This window comes from Delphinapterus leucas, chromosome 1 (assembly GCF_059928025.1).
Source record: "Delphinapterus leucas isolate spDelLeu-1000000601 "Yukka" chromosome 1, BTC_Dleu_Yukka2, whole genome shotgun sequence".
Lineage (NCBI taxonomy): Eukaryota > Metazoa > Chordata > Mammalia > Artiodactyla > Monodontidae > Delphinapterus > Delphinapterus leucas.
In genome coordinates this window covers 155,931,606-155,951,447 of record NC_143129.1, presented here as the reverse complement: position 1 = coordinate 155,951,447, position 19,842 = coordinate 155,931,606, and the positions used below count along the sequence as shown (strand labels likewise).

Sequence of the window (19,842 nt, the reverse complement as noted above, 5' to 3'; positions counted from 1 at the left end):
TTCCCACTAGCTATCTGTTTTACCTTTGGTAGTGTATATATGTCCATGCCACTCTCTCACTTTGTCACAGCTTACCCTTCCCCCTCCCCATATCCTCAAGTCCATTCTCTAGTAGGTCTGTGTCTTTATTCCTGTCTTACCCCTAGGTTCTTCATGACATTTTTTTTCTTAAATTCCATATATATGTGTTAGCATACAGTATTTGTCTTTCTCTTTCTGACTTACTTCACTCTGTATGACAGACTCTAGGTCCATCCACCTCACTACAAATAGCTCAATTTCGTTTCTTTTTATGGCTGAGTAGTATTCCATTGTATATATGTGCCACATCTTCTTTATCCATTCATCCGATGATGGACACTTAGGTTGTTTCCATCTCCGGGCTATTGTAAATAGAGCTGCAATGAACATTTTGGTACATGACTTTTTTTGAATTATGGTTTTCTCAGGGTATATGCCCAGAAGTGGGATTGCTGGGTCATATAGTAGTTCTATTTGTAGTCTTTTAAGGAACCTCCATACTGTTCTCCATAGTGGCTATACCAATTCACGTTCCCACCAGCAGTGCAAGAGTGTTCCCTTTTCTCCACACCCTCTCCAGCATTTACTGTTTCTAGATTTTTTGGTGATGGCCATTCTGACTGGTGTGAGATGATATCTCATTGTAGTTTTGATTTGCGTTTCTCTAATGATTAATGATGTTGAGCATTCTTTCATGTGTTTGTTGGCAGTCTGTATATCTTCTTTGGAGAACTAACTCCACCATACTGTAGTTGGAAAAGATGCTTTTATGATACCTCTGTTTTAAATACATTAAGACTTAGTTTGTGGCCTAAGATGTGGTCTATCCTGGAGAATGTTCTGTGTGCACTTCAGAAGATTGAGTATTATAATGTTGTTGAGTAGACCTATATATGTCTGTTAGATCTTTTTAAATTTTATTTATTTATTTATTTTGGCTTCACCAGGTCTTTGTTGTGGCACACGGGGTCTTTGTGGGGGCATGCAGGATCTTTCACTGTGGCACGTGGGATCTTTTAGTTGCAGCATGTGAACTTCTTAGTTGCGGCATGCATGTGGGATCTAATGCCCCGACCAGGGATCGAACCCAGGCCCCCTGCATTGGGAGCATGGAGTCTTACCCGCTGGATCACCAGGGAAGTCCCCTGTCTGTTAGATCTCATTGAATTATTATGTTGCTCAAGTCCTCTGCTTCCTTACTTATCTCATATCTGGTTGTTTTATCCATTATTGAGAGCAAGGTATTGAAGTCTCCAACTGTTATTGTAGGAATGTTTATTTCTTCTTTTTATCTCCCAGTTTTTACATTTTGGTTGGTTATTAGGTACATAAATATTTATAATTTTTATATCTTGTTGCTGTATTGAACTATTTATTAAAATATAATGTCCTTCTTTGTCACTTGTAACCTTTTTGATTTAAAGTCTGGGACTTCCATGGTGGTCCAGTGGTTAAGACTCTGCACTTCCAATCCAGGTGGCACAGGTTTGATCCCTGGTCAGGGCACTAAGATCCCACATGCCATGGGGTATGGCCAAAAAGAGTTTTTAAAAAATAGAGTCTATTTCATCTAATTTTAGTTTTGCCAACCCTGCTCTCTTTTGGTTACTATTAGCATGGAAAATTTTTTTCATCCTTTCACTTTTAACCTCTTTGTGTCTTTGGATCTAGAGTGAATCTCTTATAGACAATATGTAGTTGAATCATATTTTGTTTTTATCCATTCTGCCAATCTCTGTCTTTTGATTGGAGAAACTAATCCCTTTATATTTAAAGTACTTATTAAAGTAAGACTTACTTCTGTCTTTTTGCCATTTGTTTCTATGTACCTTATAGCTTTTTGTCCTCCATTTCCTGCATTACTGTCTCTCTTGTATGTAGTTGATTTTTTTGTAATGAAACACTTTAAGTCCCTTTTCATTTTGTTTTGAGTATATTCTATAACTGGTTTCTTTGTGGTTACCATAGGGATTACATTTAACATGCTAAAGTTATAACACCCTAATTTGAATTTATGCCACTTTAGCTTCAATAATATGCAAAAACTCTGTAACTATTTACAGCTCTGCCCCCATCCTTTTCAGTTATTGATGTCACAAAATTACATCTCTGTATCTTGTGTGTCCAGAAACATGAACTAATGATTGCTTTTTTAAAATGCATTAGTTTCTTAAACTATGCAGAAACCAAAATGTGGAATTAGAAACCAAAGTTACAGTGGTACTAGCTTTTAGACTAATAATAGTTTTAAAACAATGTATTAGTCTTTTAAATCATGTAGAAAACAAAAAATGGAGTTTCAAACCATAGTTACAATAATACTAGCTTTTATAATTGCTCATGTATTTACCTTTACTGAGATCTTTATCTATTCATATGGCTTTGAGTTACTGTTTAGTATCCTTTGATTTCACCATGCAGGAGTCCCTTTAGGATTTCTCATAGGGCAAGTCTATGAGTTTGGTAACAAATTCCCTCAGCTTTTGTTGATCTTGAATGTCTTAATTTCTTCCTCACTCCTGAAAGGACAGTTTTGCTGGATATAGGATTCTTGGTTGACAGGTTTTTTTTCTTTTAGCATTTTGACTATATCTGCCCACTGCCTTCTGGCCTCCAAAGTTTCTGATGAGAAATCTGCTGGTAATCTTATTGAAGATTCCCTGTATGTGACGTCATTTCTCTCTTGCTGCTTTCAAGATTATTTCTTTCTTTGTCTTTCAAATAGTTTGATTATACTGTGCCTCATTGTGGGTCTCTTTGAGCTTATCCTTCTTGCAGTTCACTGAGCTTCTTGGGTATTTATATTTACGTCTTTAATCAAATCATCATTTTTTTTTGTTTTTGATGGTGACCATGATAGTGGCCCATTCCTTGTTCTGTCATCCATAAATTCACCTGAAGGAGGCCACTCTGGGAATCAGGCACCAAGATGAACTTAGAATTGCAGGAGAGTTGTTTGGGTTGGTACCTGTGAAGGATAAAAAGAAGAAGTAGACATGGGCAAAACCTTCAGGTCATGATGCAGTCCTGGCATCTGTTAAAGAAGAGAGAGAAGGAAGGAAGATTGGATAAGAAGAGCCTCAGACTGTATTGCAGCTCTGAGAAGTCTCAGCCAGGCCATCAAGGGCTTTGGCACAATGATAACCTGTAGAGGATCCGCACTGACCAGAAATGACCAGGCTTTAATATCCTCACCATGCTCAGTCATTCACTGGAGGCTGCCTGAGAAGAATGTGGCAAGTTCCTTCTTGAAGGGAGATATGACACCTTGTGGCCCTTTGTATCATAGCATTCTTGACAACAGAGAAGATCCTTGTAGAATAACTGGTTAATCTGCCTCCCTCTATGATAGATGTTGTCTATGACATTCTAAATAAATGAGCATCTATCTTATTTTAAAAGATGTTCAGAAAAGAAGATAATACAGTTTTTCTCCCTAATGTTTAATATTAAGTATCAGAAATATTTTTCTGTGTCTAATCTCAATCCTGTAGGCTGTGGTAGAAACCAGTTTTCTTTTCCTTGTCATTAAGACTTGAAATATGTGTGGATTTCTAAAATAATAAGGCTTTATATTGACTCTCACTGATCCTTTCACTTACTTCATCCCATGTAGAGCCAGCTGGAATGAGGTAACGAGGAAGATTGTAAGTAAATGTTTCTTCTCTTTAAAGTAGAAGTCTTTAAAACTAGAAAAGGTACTTGATGAATAAGTAGTCAGTTATACTTAAGTGATTTTTTAAAGTCATTTCCTGAGGAAAGAGGATGTAACTATAAATAGATTTTTGCCTTCACAGTTCTCTCTTAGTCTTTCATGAAGAAAAAAACCTCAAGCTTCCTTGATTGTGTTTAGCAGCTGGGTGATGGTGACAACAATAAGTATTAAGTAAAGGGTCATTCTCAGCAGAGGAATTAAGTGAACTGAGTGCTGTAACCATTAGGTAAAGAGTAACAGCCCTTTCCCATGAGCTCATTTCCAGATCCTGACCTAGTGCCATGCTTTCCTTTTCATGGATCTTCAGCTTTTAGACAGGTACTTGGGTGTCTCATGAATTATTCCTGACCTCTAACTACTTTATTTTCTATATACTACAAAAAAAGTAAGTGAAAGGATAGAAACTAAGATCTGAGTACCTATAATGTTGCAATGACTCTGCTGGGTGGGGGGTTGGCATAACTCATTTAATGTTAACAGAAATTTGGAGAGGTAGGTATTGTTCACCTTGCTTTACAGATGAGGAAACCAAGATCACAAATGCACAAAGGTGGAAGTCAAGATTTCAGATTTCAACTAACTACAAAACCCATGTTTTTGCCACTGCAGTTTCCAAACTGTGTTTCAGGGGTTCTTGCTCTTCCACAGATGCAAGTCCCTAGGTCTTTTGCCTCCACATCAACCAAAGAAGCCTTCACTTGAGGGCACTCTGTAGACAGTTTCCCCATAAGAATTCTTTCGAGGACTTCCCTGGTGGCGCAGTGGTTAAGAATCTGCCTGCCAATGCAGGGGACACGGGTTCGAGCCCTAGTCCGGGAAGATCCCACATGCCATGGAGCAACTAAGCCTGTGTGCTACAACTACTGAGCCTGTGCCCTAGAGCCCGCAAGCCACAACTGCCGAGCCCACGCACCACAACTACTGAAGCCTGCGGACCTAGAGTCCATGCTCTGCAACAAGAGAAGCCACCCAATGAGAAGCCCACGTACTGCAACAAAAAGTAGCCCCTGCTCGCCGTAACTAGAGAAAGCCCACATGCAGCAACGAAGCCCCAACGCAGCCAAAAATACATACATACCTACATCCATAAATAAATATAAACAATGTTCTAAAAAAGAAAAAATTCTTTTGAATATAAAAGGAAGGGGGGGGCTTCCCTGGTGGCGCAGTCATTGAGAGTCCGCCTGCTGATGCAGGGGACACGGGTTCGTGCCCCGGTCCAGGAAGATGCCGCAGAGCGGCTGGGCCCGTGAGCCATGGCCTCTGAGCCTGCGCGTCCAGAGCCTGTGCTCTGCAACGGGAGAGGCCACAACAGTGAGAGGCCCACGTACCACACAAAAAAAAAAAAAAAAAAAAGGAAGGGGGAAGTCCTGTGACTTCAAAAGAACAGATAATTTAGGAAACTATTCCCTTAAATCAAGCAGACTCCTCAATGTATGACTGTGTTCTTTACCTGTTTTTATATGCAGACAGATTTACCATTAAATACGCCATCTTAGTGCTGCTAGTATGCATGTTCGCAGAAAAAATGCTTAAAATGGGAGAAATGCTAGGTATCTGTCAGGAATAACAGTAGTCATGATATATTGAATATTGGTCGTATGCCATGATATTGTTTTACAAACATAATCTTATACAATCCCTATAACAGCCCTCCCCAAAGTAAGTAGGTATATTCCATTTCATATTTGATAGAACATAGAAGAACTTGACCAAAATAAGAGGCAGAGCCAGGAATTGATCCAGGTTTGTCTGGCCCTAGAGCTCATTTTCTACATCATACCAAGTCTCGTGAGGATTCACAGGGGAAGCATATTATAACTCATGGGGGTTACAACATGCCCAGCACTGAGCAGATAAACCATCTCTACCAGGAGGTGATGACTGGGCAGTGTTTTATTCTCTACAGGGGCTGCAGCTGCCATCTCATTTGACTGTGCCAGTGAGAGAGGACAGCACAACACAAGCACATGGGAGGATGGCAGTAACTCTAGTCATACGGTGCCTGGGAGACACAATTTGGTTCAGAGTATTAGATGGCCCCCACCTTTCAGACAGCAGAACACTGAAAGTGGAAAATTCTGAGCTGTTACACCGTTCTCCACAGTTGTTGGTGGCTGCCCTGTGCCAGTGACGGGATTCCCTAGAAGTCCGTTAGTTCTCCTCTTTGCTTACTGCTGGCTGACAGGTGAGGTAGGAGGCTCCCTTCAGCTGCCTAGAGGTCTGTATATCCCATTGCTCATTTCTCACATTATTGCAGCCCCTTCCCTGTGTTTTTCTGCTTTAAACTTTGATCGTCGGTCTCATGAAGTACATAAATTGCCTAAATGCATGACTGTATTTAGTGTGCCACAGATTATGGTAAATTTCAAATATATTTTCTTTTGAAAATCTATCTCTTAAAAGTTATAGCATTAAAATACATGACATTCTTGTCCTGAGAAAACAAAAAAGAAATGGGGGGAGTTTTCATTTTTAAGAGTTGAAACATTTCCTGCACTTGGCACTGGGAAATCACAGGTGGTAAGGGTGGGACTAAGTAGCATGTCATGTGTGGATGTGCAGAAACGTTCACCAGTGCAGACGGCAGCTAATGCAGAGGAAGAAGCTGATCTGGGGAAAAGATATATCCTTCCCTATATCCTTGTGCACTGCTACTAAGTCAACATGATTTTTAAGTAGGTGTTTTGTCCATACCGCTAGACAGGAGGATGTATAAAAGTTGCACTTGGGTTTTAGCATCTGTTTTTCCAGTAGCATTCCCCATTTTTTCCAACTCATCGATTTGGGATTGCTATTTCTGTTTCATTGATATTAAACATGAGAAAGGTAAATTATTGATAACCAGCTTTACTAAACTAATGAATTTATTTTTTTAATCTGTAGGTTAAATACACATCTAGCAGTAAGTTATGAACCTAGAAATATAGGCAAACTCCAGAATACTTTCCCCCAAATTTAGTTAGATAAAAATCTTTGGTGAATCAACTCTTTCCTTTCTTCAGCCTAAGTAAAGGAATATTTTTATCTCTGAATTAAATTAAAAACTTCAAATTCAAGTTTCTTTTGAAACCTAATTCTGAATAAAAGTAATAAGTAATATCAATGTTGGTGTCTTCTGTTTCTGAATTACATCTGAATACTCATAAACCTCCTTTGCATTTGTTACTGGGCCAATCAACAATAACAAATTACTTTCGTAAAGTTAAAAAAAATAAGGTAAATTATCAGCTTGATTAATTCAGAATCATCAGGATTCTCTAGTATGTTTTTCTAATAGTATTTGTTCCCTTTCGTTAAGTTGCAAACAGAGCAAGGGCTCAAATATATAATAAAGCAACTCTTCAAAGGATCCAAGACCAGAAAAAATGTAAAACTTGTTGATAAGGGAGATTTCAGGGGTGTAGCCTCTGGAAAAGACACTTAAGAAATGTAGCTTATCTTTTCAGTATTTTTTAAAAATAACACATATGCATATGTGTTTTTTTTCTTTTTTTGTGTGTGTTTTTTTTTTACGGTACGCGGGCCTCTCACTGCCGTGGCCTCTCCCGTTGCGGAGCACAGGCTCCGGACGCGCAGGCTCAGCGGCCATGGCTCACGGGCCCAGCTGCTCCGCGGCATGTGGGATACTCTTGGACCGGGGCACGAACCCGTGTCCCCTGCATCGGCAGGCGGACTCCCAACCACTGCGCCACCAGGGAAGCCCGCATATGTATTTTAACTGATGGTTTATTTGGATTAAGATTTCCCTCTTAGAGCCTGAATTATCAGTAATATAGGAAGACAGACGAGAAACCAGTATGAAAGGTCAAGAGACAGTGAAAGTACAAGATTTGAATGAGGTAAGAAATAAAAAGATCATTTTCAGTTACATTTTCTAATACAGATGAGGCAGACTCCATAAGCTTGCTTAAGAGTTACTGAAAATAGACAAAATGTATGGTAGATCTACATCCTATGATTGTGATCAGTGGTTACAGAAAACCTTCCAGGATTAGTCATTCAGGAAGGAGCCCATTAAAAATGTATTTAGGATAAACTAGTATGTTGAAATTGTAAGGATGATTTAAAGGTGTTGTCCAACTAAAGAGTAAATGTGAAAATTCAGAACAATCCAATAATAACATAAACTGCCATTTACATATACTTTGTACAATCGAGGTGCCCATCATTATCCCTATTTTTCAGAGGAGGAAACTGAGACTAAGAAAAGTTAGGTAACTGGCTCAGGGTCCCGCTGTTGCTAAATAGTAGGACGGATCTGCTAGGACTCTTTTCCGACATATCATTACGCAATTCCCAAGTTAGAGAGTATGGACTTGTCAGGTTCATACTGCTCCCTGACTGGCCAATCCAAATATGCAGTTAGTTCACTTGACAGGTTTGCTTTGCCAGTGGAGAAGATTCTGCAGCTTCATGGCAATATTAAGGAAATTCTCTCTATTCTCACTCTGTATTCACTAGGCTGCATTTTGACCTCAAATTAAGTTCCTAATAGGTTTTTCTACACAAAAGAAAATACACTTTGGCAAGTCTGAATAAAGTAGATATTAAAAGTAAGGGCTAGGGACTTCCCTGGTGGTCCAGTGGGTAAGACTCCATGCTCCCAGTGCAGGAGGCCTGGGTTCGATCCCTGGTCAGGGAACTAGATCCCACATGTATGCTGTAACTAAGAGTCTGCATGCTGCAACTAAGAAGTCTGCATGTCGTAACTAAGAGTCCACATGCTGCAACTAAGGATCCTGTGTACTGCAACTAAGACCCGGCACAGCCAAAATAAGTAAATAAATGAATATTTTTAAATAAAAATAAATAAAAAATTAATAAAAGTAACAGCTAGACAGTTTCATTGGTGAATTCTACCAAACATTCAAAGAAGAATTAATACCAATCTTTCTCAAACTCTTCCAAAAAATAGAAGAGGAGGGAACACCTTCAAATTCATTTTATGAAGCCAGCATTACCCTGTTACCAAAGCCAAACAAGGAACCACAAGAAAAGAAAATTGCAGGCCAATTTCCCTGATGAACATAGATGCAAAAATCCTCAACAAAATATTAGCAAACCGAATTCAACAATACATTAAAAGGATCATATACCATGACCAAGTAGGATTCATTCCAAGGCTGCAAGGATGGTTCAACAGCTGTAAATCAATCAGTGTGATACAACACATTAATAAAATGAGGGATAAAAATTATGCTATGTATCAATAGATGCAGAAAAAGCTTTTGAAAATATTCAACATCCATTTATGATAAAAACTCTCAAGAAAGTGGGTATAGAGGGAATGTACCTCAACATAATAAATGCCATATATGACAAGACCACAGCTTACATCATACTCAACAGTGAAAAGCTGAAAGCTTCTTCTCTAAGATCAGGAATAAGGCAAGGATGCCCAGTCTTGCCGCTTTTATTCAATGTAGTATTGGAAGTCCTAGCCAGAGCAATCAGAGAAGAAAAAGAAATAAAAGGCATCCAAATTGGAAAGGAAGAAGTAAAACTGTCACTATTTGCAGATGGCATGATATTATACACAGAAAACCTTAAAGACTACAACAAAAAACTGTTAGAACTAGTAAATAAATCCAATAAAGTGGCATACAAAACCAATACACAAAAATCTATTGCATAATAACTAACAAATATCAGAAAGAGAAATAAAGAAAACAATCACATTTACAATTGCATCAAAAAGAATAAAATACCTAGGAATAAATTTAACCAAAGAGGTGTAAGACCTATACACTGAAAACTATAAAACATTGATGAAAGAAATGAAGAAGACACAAATAAATGGTAAGATATTCCATGCTCATGGATTGGAAGAATTAATATTGTGAAAATGTCCATACTATCCAAAGCAATGTGCGAATTCAGTACAATCCCTATCACAATTCCCAATGACATTTTTCACAGAAATAGAACAAATAGTCCTCAAATTTGTCTGGAACCACAAAAGACCCTGAATAGCCAAAGCAACCTTGAGAAAGAACAACAAAGCTGGAGGCATTATGCTCCCTGATTTCAAGCTATCTTAAAAGCTGTAGTAATCAAAACACTATTGTATTGGCATAAAAACAGACACATAGATCAGTGGAACAGAACAGAGAGCCCAGAAGTAAATCCACACATATATGGTCAATTAATTTATGAAAGGAGCCAAGAGTATACAATGGGGAGAGGACGATCTCGTCAATAAGTGGTGCTGGAAAATCTGGACAGCTATATGCAAGAGAATGAAACTGGAGCACTATATTACATCATACACAAAAATTAACTCAAGATGGATTAAAGACTTGAATGTAGGTCCTAAAGTCATAAAACTCCTAGAAGAAAACAGGTGGTAGGCTCCTTGACATCAGTCTTGGTGATGATTTTTTGCACCAAAAATAAACAAGGGGGACTATGTCAAACTAAGAAGCTTCTGCACAGCAAAGGAAAGTATCAATAAAATGAAAAGACAATCTACCAAATGGGAGAAAATATTTGCCAATCATATATCTGACAAGGGGTTAATATCCAAAATATATGAAGAACTCATACAACTCAATAGCAAAAAAAAATTGATTAAAAAATGGGCCAAGAGTCTGAATAGACATTTTCCCAAAGAAGACATACAGATGGCCAACAGGCACATGAAAAGATGTTCAATATCACCAGTCATCGGGGAAATGCAAATCAAAACCACAATGAGATATCACCTCACACCTGTTAGGACGGCTGTTATCAAAAAGACATGAAATCACAAGTGTTGGTGAAGATGTAGAGAAAAGGAAACCCTTGTGCACTGTTGGTGGAGATGTAAATTGGTGCAGCCACTATGGAGATTGGTGCAGCACATTATGGAGATTTCTCAAAAAATTAAAAATAGAACTACCATATGATCCAGCAATTCCACTTCTGGGTATTTATCCAAAGAAAACAAAATCACTAATTTGAAAAGATATGCACCCCCACGTTCATTCCAGCATTATTTACAATAATAAATACATGGAAACACCCCAAGTGTCCATCAAGGGATGAATGGAAAAAGAAAATGTGGTATATGTACACAATGAAATATTATTCAGCCATTAAAAAATACTGAAATCTTGCCATTTGCAACAACATGCAGAATTGAGGAACATGCAGAACTTGAGGGAATTATGCTAAATGAAATAAGTCAGACAGAAAGAGACAAATACCATATGATCTTACATGTGGAATCTTAAAAAAAAAAAATTACAAAAAATCATGGATGTAGAGAACAGATTGGTTGTTGCCTGAAGCAAGGGGTTGGGAGTGGGTGAAATGGATGAAGGAAATCAAAAAGTACGAATTTCCAGTTATAAAATGAATGTCATGGGGATATAATGTACAGCATGGTGACTATAATTAATAAGATTGTATTACATATTTGAAAGTAGAGGAAAAATCACAACTATGTGTGATGATGGATATTAACTGAACTGTTGTGGTGATCATTCTGCAAAATATACAAATATTGAATCATTATGTAGTACACCTGAGACTAATATAATGTGCTATGTCAATTATACCCCAGTTTTTTTAAATAAAATAAAAATAAGAGCAAGGGCTTATAAATTAGCCTTGGTTTGAATCCCAGTCCTGACTGTGTGACCTTGCACAAATTACCTAATCTATCTGAGCCTCACTTATGCTCTCTCTAAAAAAGAATACAATAATAGTTCTAGTCTCATAGGGGTACTGGGAAACAAAATTAGATAATACATGTAAAGCATTTACTACAATGTCTGACATATGGTAAGCACTAAAATAAAATAGTCGTTGCTCTCATTATTTTTGAAATTTCTATTATTATTATCATCAATTTGGTAAGATAAAATTATTACCAAATAAAATTCAAATTCCTTATATTTGGTAGGTGCTTAAAACTTACAAAATACTTTCAAAATCACATTAGACTCCTACTCTGATGGCTATAATGTACGTAGGACAAGTATTATTTCCATTTTACAGTTGAGAAAACAGGCTTAGAGAGGAAAACCTATCTTATGAGCTATGGTACCATGAACTATTTTTTCCCAGGTTTGTCTCTCCCCTGGATGACTTTATAATTGTTCAGGCAGAAAAGTATTATCAGAACTTATAGTATATATGATTATTGTATATAGAATTAATTATGTACAATACTTTTTGCAGATATTGAAAATGAGCCAAGAAAAAATTGAACTATTTGAAAGTGAGTTGTCAGAAGAGAGAGAAAGGAAAAAGCAATTGACATCTGATCTTAATACTGTGCAGAAGGCTTTGAAAGTTGAAAGTGAGGTATTTTGCCATTCAAGATGTTATTTTCCTCTTTTTGCATTGGTAATTTAGGGATTTCATGTTATCATTCATTTTTATTTTAAAATAAATTGTAGCTATAGAATATTATTTATACCAGTAACAATGGGGTGACTTGTTTCTCCAGGCTGAGTTCCAACACTACCCAAAAAGAGTCCTTTAAGTAGAAGGGATTTGATTATTATGGTGGTCATAGTGGCCCGGACTTGTCTCTCCTTTTAACTGCTGGTCGTACCATCTTGGAAAAGTCTATCAGGAGACATACCAGCCTATATTTGGAAGAGAGACCTGGAAGTGAGTTCATGGAAGTCTAGATCACTAATTTAGAGGATGGTGACAATCAGTTTGCAGGGTGGGTGAGAGCTAGCACAATACTCTATATCCCATGCTGATGACTTATAGGAATTTTCCATGAAATGAGGTAGGACATTGATACTACTTGCCCTCTTGCTATGGTTTTGGGTGGCCACTCCCTACCTTCTTTCCTTTTTGCCCAGTGCCTTCCCCATCAACACCTTCCTCCCTCTCTGATCTCAAGCCTTTAGGAATATACCAAGTAGCTCCTCTCCTAAATAAATTTTATGTCACCTGTTCCTTCATAGGGCACCATGGCCTGACTCTCAGGCCCCCTCATCCACCAATCAAACACTGCATATTCCATGTCATCAATGAGAAATTTGATTAAAATCTACATCTAACTAAAATGTTTTCTTTCATGAATATGGAAAAAAATCAGAGGATTAGAGGAAACACTAGTTGATTAAGTTACTGAATATGCATTATTAAGTAAGACAGCATAATTTGTAGTGAAGAACACAGTGTTTGAAGTCAGTCAGACAGTTTGAATCTCAACTTTTCCACTTCCTGGCTATATGAATTTAGGCAGATCACTTTAGTTCTCTGAGCCTCAGTTTCAATAACCCTACCTTATGGGGTTGTCACAAGATTAAAGGTAAACCACACAGCACCTGTCCTATAAAAAGTAATGTTAAAAAGAGACATTTTAAAACAGGTAATATAACTAATGCAGGAGTTGCTGAAGATTTACCTCTATACAAGCCTTGCGTAAAGTAGGGACAACTAGAAACCCAGTCTTTGAACCTATAAATGATAGAAATTAAGAATGCTTATGGCATGTGACCATCCATGGCTGGTCCAGGGGCTGCTTTCCACTGCCTGGGTGCCTTAAGCTTGGCCTCCTACAGGGCACATGGAGCCCAGTTCCTGGTTGTCTATGGGAAGGAGCTCTTTGACAAGACCAACAAACAACATTTCTTACCCAGCCTGACCCTGTTAGGGTTGCCCCTGTGCAGAAAGCCCCTCTGGGCCGGTTGCTGCTAGCTTCTAGAACTATCTTATGCTCCACCAGCTTTTACTATCAGGCTCTGTGTGGAGACCCCAGTGCCCAAACTTTGGCCACTGCAGGAGGGAGCCTGCTACTCTTGGGCTGGCTTGCCTTGGCTCTTTGAGTTTCCTTGTGTTTAATTTCTGGGTACTTTTTTTCAGAACTGGAGCAAGAAGGGCATTAAAAGAGAAAGGCAGATTTAGAAGAATGCTTAGTTTAATTAATTGATTTAAGGAATCTTTGCTTTACTAAAGAAAGGAGTCTGTCTGCCAGAGGACAGGTTGAAATATTTAAAGCAAAAAATTTGTCAGAATCATTTCAAAGATTCCTTTTTCGCAATAGTATACCTTGTCTATTAAAAGTCTTATTTTATTCTACTAAATATTGTCATTTCTTAATCAGGAATTGCAAAAATCAAAGTCAGAACTTATATGCCTTTATAATGAAATTCAAAGTCTTCCAGGGGCAGAAGAAGAAAGAGACCATTTTTTAATAGCATATGACCTGCTACAAAGAGAGAATTCTGAATTAGAAACAAAGGTGAGACTAAATTATTACGTATTTAAATGTTTGATGTATGACATATCTTTTATGAGGATAAGATAAAAGGAAACTAATTTCAGTAAAAGATAACTTGGAAATTGGAGTTTCTTTTATTATTATAGAATAAATTGCCTTATAGTGTGGATTATAAATCAAGCTGTATTTCAGAATAAATATTCAGACTTCAACCAGTTCTTCACTCTTAGGATTAATCTATAAATTTTTTACTTTAAATAAGCTTCCCAATGGCTTAGTTTTTAAAGCACATATTATAATGTAACGCAACGGGAGAGGCCACAACAGTGAGAAGCCCATGTACCGCAAAAAAAAAAAAAAAAAAAAAAAAGGTTAAGATGGTAAATGTTATTTTTTTTTATATTTTACCACAGTAAAAAATGCAAAATCAGAGGTTTACTAAAATGTCTTCAACTTTAAAGGCTTAGAATCAAAGCATCTTTCCCAATTATACTGAAAATTAGGCTTATACTTAAAATTCAGAAAATGTTTAAATGTCCCAACCCCAGTTCATTCCCCAAGTATAAAATGGCACTACCAGATGAGGGTTAGTCCAACACTAAATGGAGAGACTGCCAGTAGCGTAATTTCTAGAGTCCTACCTATTAGGTTATTATCAACTCCTGGTTGAAAAATTCCCTTCCTCAGCCGCTCTCTTGATGTTGATTAAAATGGTAGGAAGGACTAAAGGCTGAACACAACAGTTAAAATATACTGAGTTATATTTTAATACCACATGTGAAGTGGAGGACTAAATCAAGGCAAAATTTATCCTATATGAAGTTGTTACCCTGAAGTCAGGGAGTAAGTTGCTGAGGGATTGGGACATAGATCAAATAGTATGTGACCTAAGGAGGGAAAGGTCCGGCAAATAGGGTTCGTTGCCTGGGAGGATAGAAATGTAAGGCACATCCTACATCTACGCTTTGTTTTTGGGACCTTGTCAGCAAGATGAGTTTTCATCACAATGTACAACTGAAGGATCTTGTCTTTCAATATATCATCAGAAAACTTAACATAGAGAATGAAATGAAGTGAGAAGAATACAGTATAAAACCAGAGATCCAGATCACTGTCCTGATAATCTGGTTTTCTCTCCCTCTCTTTTTTTTGTTGCGGTACGCGGGCCTCTCAGTGCTGTGGGCTCTCCCGTTGTGGAGCACAGGCTCCGGACGCGCAGGCTCAGCGGCCATGGCCCACGGGCCCAGCTGCTCTGCGACATGTGGGATCTTCCCAGACCGGGGCACGAACCCGTGTCCCCTGCATTGGCAGGCGGACTCTCAACCACTGCGCCACCAGGGAAGCCCCTCTCCCTCTCTTTTAAAAGACTTTTTATTTTGAAATAATTTCAGACTTACAGAAAAGTTGCAAAATAGTATAAAGACTTTCCATATACATTTACCCCTCCCAATGTTAACACGGTACCACCTTTGCTTTATCAGCCTCTCTCTCTTGCATCACACACACACACACACACACACACTTTTCCTACCCTCAGAGAGTAGAGACATAATACTCCTTTACCCCTAAATGTTTCCATGTATGTTTGCTAAAAGCAGTGACATCTTTTTATCACAGTACAAGTCTCAAAATCAGGAAATTAATATTAATATAGTACTATTATCTAATTTACAGCTTGTATTCAAATTTTACTAATTGTCCCACTGTATAGCAAAAGGACATTTTTTTTTCCTAGTCCAAGGTCCAATCCAGGACTGTACATTGCATTTCATTTTCACATCTCGAAAGCTCCTTGAATCTGCAACAGTTCCTCATTCTTTGTTGTTCATGACTTTGCTATTTTTGAAGAGTACAAATCATTTATTTTGAAGAATGTCCCTCAATTTGGATTTTTCTCATGTTTCCTCACAATATAATTTAGGTTACATACTTTTGGCAGGAATACTACATAAGTGATGTTATATCCTTCTCAGTGCATTGTATCAAAAGACAAAAGGATATCCTTTTGTTCTATTTACTTTGGTTATGGTACTCTCTGCCAGATTTCTCCATTGTAAAGTTATTCCTGTTCCCTTTGCAATTAATAAATATTTTGTGGGGAGGTACTTTGAGACTATATGTATTCTGTTTCCATCAAAATTTTACTCATTAAAAGTTTCAATTTTGAAGCTTTGATTCTTTAGTTGTATTCCAGTTCCTCTTTAGAACATAGAGTGCTTTAGACTTAAAGGTAGTCTTGCTAAGAGTGGCTTAAAAAAATTGTATTTTATGTATTTACTAAAGCCCCTGTTTTATAGGCTGTGGTTTTATTTGGGCTGGAAAGGGGTGTGTTCATGTAGGCCAGCTTCCTCAGTTTACAGAAACGAACACCAGACTCGGGATATTAAACAACTACCAAGTTGCCTGGTGATTCTCAGCCTAAGCTCTGTCCTCCTTACTCTAGGGCCTCAAGCATAAAGTGGAACAGTCAACTGAATACTTTATGGTACTTGAATATGGCTGATTATGAGACTGAGCTATGTAATCAGGATAAAATTTTGGTAGGGAGGAGGCTGTGGAGCAGAGTTGGTCCTGTTGCACAGCATCTGTGCCATGAAAGTTCCTATGGACTTACCTTCCTTCATGATAAGGAGCAAAGCTGCCCACCTACGAAATCCACCAACTTTGTCCTGTGAGAATCCAGAATACCTAGAAAGCACTTAGTGTCAAAGTCACCTTCCTCTTCAGAAACCTTCAGCAATTCTCAGTTTGCTAGAACATCAAGTCTAAATTCTGTTTGGCTTTCTTTACTTCTTAAGAAGCTAACATTTACTATTTTTAATGTTTAAATTTTTACAATGACTATAAAAATCAGTGATTAAGTAGCATTTTGGAATCTGTTATCCTGCTTACAAAAATAATGCAAGCTCATTAAGGAAGTTCTTCTCTTTCAGGTCCCTTCATAATCTGATCCCTCCCCCTCAATCTTATTTCCTCGCTCCTCATCTTGTAGCCTCTACTCCAGTAAGACCATCCTCCTCACTTCTGCACAAATACTCCATACTCAGTTCTACACTATACCTTTGACCATATTGATCATGCTTAAAATATGCTATAGTCTCTTCTTCACCTATCCGTATCTTCCCACCTCCTAAGGTCCAGTGTAAAACCAATCTTCTCCCTGGAGAGGTTATAGTCCCTATAAGATTATATGGATTTATGGGATTATAACCCATATCACACACTGTAATTTTTCTTCAGAAAATTGAAAAGGTCTAGGAGACCAAAAGGATTTCTTTAAGTAACCTAAATTGATCTTTAGAATTAAATCCATTGTGTTCTTAGAATCAAACATAGTAACTATAAAAACTTTGCATTTTCAGAGAGGATCAGAATGGGAGTCAGGCAGGTTTTTGTCTATCTTCGTGCAATACTTGGAGAGGGATTCATCTTCCATTCTTGGAACTGTCCCCCATCCACCCTTTCTACTACCTTCTGGAGGCATTCTTTCATTTTATATGAAGATATAAAGAGCAATCTTTGAAGAAAGGAATCTGTTTGTCAAAGAACAAAACAAAACAAAAACCTGAACAAATGTTTTGCCAAACCACACAGCAGAGCAGTGATTCTCAAAGCATCCACTTGCATCAGAATTACCTGGGAGACTTATTTGAAATGCAAATTCCCATTTCCCAGCCCAGACCACTGATCTGAATCTCAGGAGTGGGGTGGCGATGTGAGACTGCATTCTTTTAACTCCTCAGGTGATGCTCTTATTCACTAAAGTTTGAGAATCACTACGATAGCCTGGGAGCCCTTATATGTTCAAGTGTTTCCAAACCAATAGGAGCAGACTGGAAGAAATATGTTCTCTGTAATGCATAACTAATATTCTTTTTAATGTTTTCTTGCAATAGTATATTATTGCTTTTATGAATCAATGAAGTACACTCAAAACTTGAGAACAAAAATATATGATAACAACGTAAAAGCTCTAATAGAGTATTACATCTTTTTGCTTGTTAAAAGATACAACGAAACCCTAAACAGCACTCTGGGAAGCCAATCCCAGAGACCAAAAATATCCCCTTTTTTTAAAACCATAGACTTACGCACTCTTGTGCCTATGGTAAAAATGTATTAGATTATGTAACAACTGCAAATTGTGAAATTGGAATAAGACTTCAATTTGGATGTCAATTTATATTATTTAAGTCAATAATTATGTAAGCATTTAATGGAATCAATACACTTTTTTCACAGGCATGCATAAAAATATGCAAAATAGAATATTTGTCTTTTCACTTAACTTTACAGGTCTTGAAGCTTTCAGAAGAATTTGAGCAATTAAATCATTTTACTGTAGAGAGAAAAACTGCAGCTGCTAATTTAATTACAACTGAAAATATCTTGTGTTTAAAGTACCAATTTTGGAAGTAGAGATTCAAAGCCCAAAGGAAGAGAGAGAGGAGCTCTGGTAAATTGAGAAAATCCCATATCACTTTAATTATTTGGGGGGCACATTTTATTTGGCTTGATTATTATAAAAATTTGACATTTATTTCCAAATGATGTGCATAGAAAACTTAGTTCTAAGAATTCCCCAGAAAGTTTGTTTTTTGGTATGTTATTACATTTTTAAACTATTTTTCCTGCTTTTAAAAATAAATACATGCTTTTTTAGAAAATCTGGAAAGCATGGACAAGTATAAGGAGATTATAGTAACCCATAATACCCCCCAGGGAGAGATGTTAATGTCCTAATTTTTCTTTCTTGTCTTTTTTCTGTATACATACATATATATGTATTTTTTAAATAAGACTATACTTTGCAGAGAGGTTTGTTTTTTGCTATTTTTATTTAACATTATATCTGATAATTGTTTTGAGAATTTTTTTCCTTCCTTCCTTTCTTTTTCTTTCTTTCTTCCTTTTTTGCTGCTGTTGTTGTTAATCTTGCCCTCTAACTCTTGTATTTCTACTTTTCCACCAAAAGTATCTTACACAGAAACTTTTGAGACTTAGACAAATGCATTACTGTGTTTTGGGACAAATACTAATAGATGCAATCAAATTTTGTCTGGGCAAAAACCTAGAAATAGATCATCCAATGGAAACAATAGATGTCAGTTTTTACTTATATACCATATTAAAGGATACCTTCTCAGTGAACTGAGAAAATATTGCCTAGGTGTAGCCAAATTTTTATCTTTGTAAATGTTCTAAAATAGAAGAGATTGTTTTGCCAGTTGTGGGCCCCTGAATTTTATGCCCTCCTAAAAACTGGTTTTAAGTTTAGAGTGAGCTCTAAGTCCAAGATTCGCAGTCATGAAACCTAGTTGCAGAAGTGGGAAGAGATACTGGAGAGATGGTGGAGAACAGGTGTAATAGTTGTCACAGGAGCAAAGAGCCAAGAAGCCAGGTCACAACATATAGGTTTGTTGTATGGGGGAGAAAGTCTAGTTTTGAGCACAAGAATAGTGTTATAGGGCTTTTGAGGGAGATAGTCCAGTAACTCTGCATGAGATGAACTGGAGAGGAAAGACAGACCAGTTAATCTAGATATTCGCCGCAGAGGAAGAGATAGTGGTCTAGACTAAGTAAGTGGCACTGGAGATGAAATGGCCAATCTGAATGCTTTTCAGAGAAAAATTTGACATTAATAATCAACGCTGACAAAAATCCACTCAGCTGATTTGGGATAATTGGCAGAGATACTTGCCCCAGGGAGCAAGGCTGTGAATTCATTTGGAGGTGGAGAACCTTGCCATGAAGAAGACACTGGACTTCAAGTAAAGAAGTCCTTGCTGCCACCTGTTTCCGTGACTTGGTCCAAACTGCTTCCCATCACTGGGACTGAGAAATGAAGTCTACATATCTGCCATATGTTTTCCTCTGTCCTTTCCTCATAATGTTTCCCTGCTTGCTTATCTTCTGTGCCCTACTTCCC

At 37.5% G+C, this 19,842-nt stretch overlaps 1 protein-coding gene and 1 pseudogene across 1 annotated transcript in view; both read left to right on the top strand.

Moving 5' to 3' along the window:
- The window catches only part of CCDC30 (coiled-coil domain containing 30), a 154,363-nt gene that overhangs the window by 56,014 nt on the left and 78,507 nt on the right, over positions 1–19,842 (top strand). The window contains 4 exon segments of the mRNA XM_089894977.1: positions 11,906–12,031; positions 13,797–13,934; positions 18,210–18,297; positions 18,300–18,369. Of these exon segments, the coding sequence (XP_089751103.1) occupies positions 11,906–12,031; positions 13,797–13,934; positions 18,210–18,297; positions 18,300–18,369 (422 nt within the window).
- Positions 12,091–13,855, top strand: LOC111175678 (transmembrane protein 256 pseudogene; annotated as a pseudogene).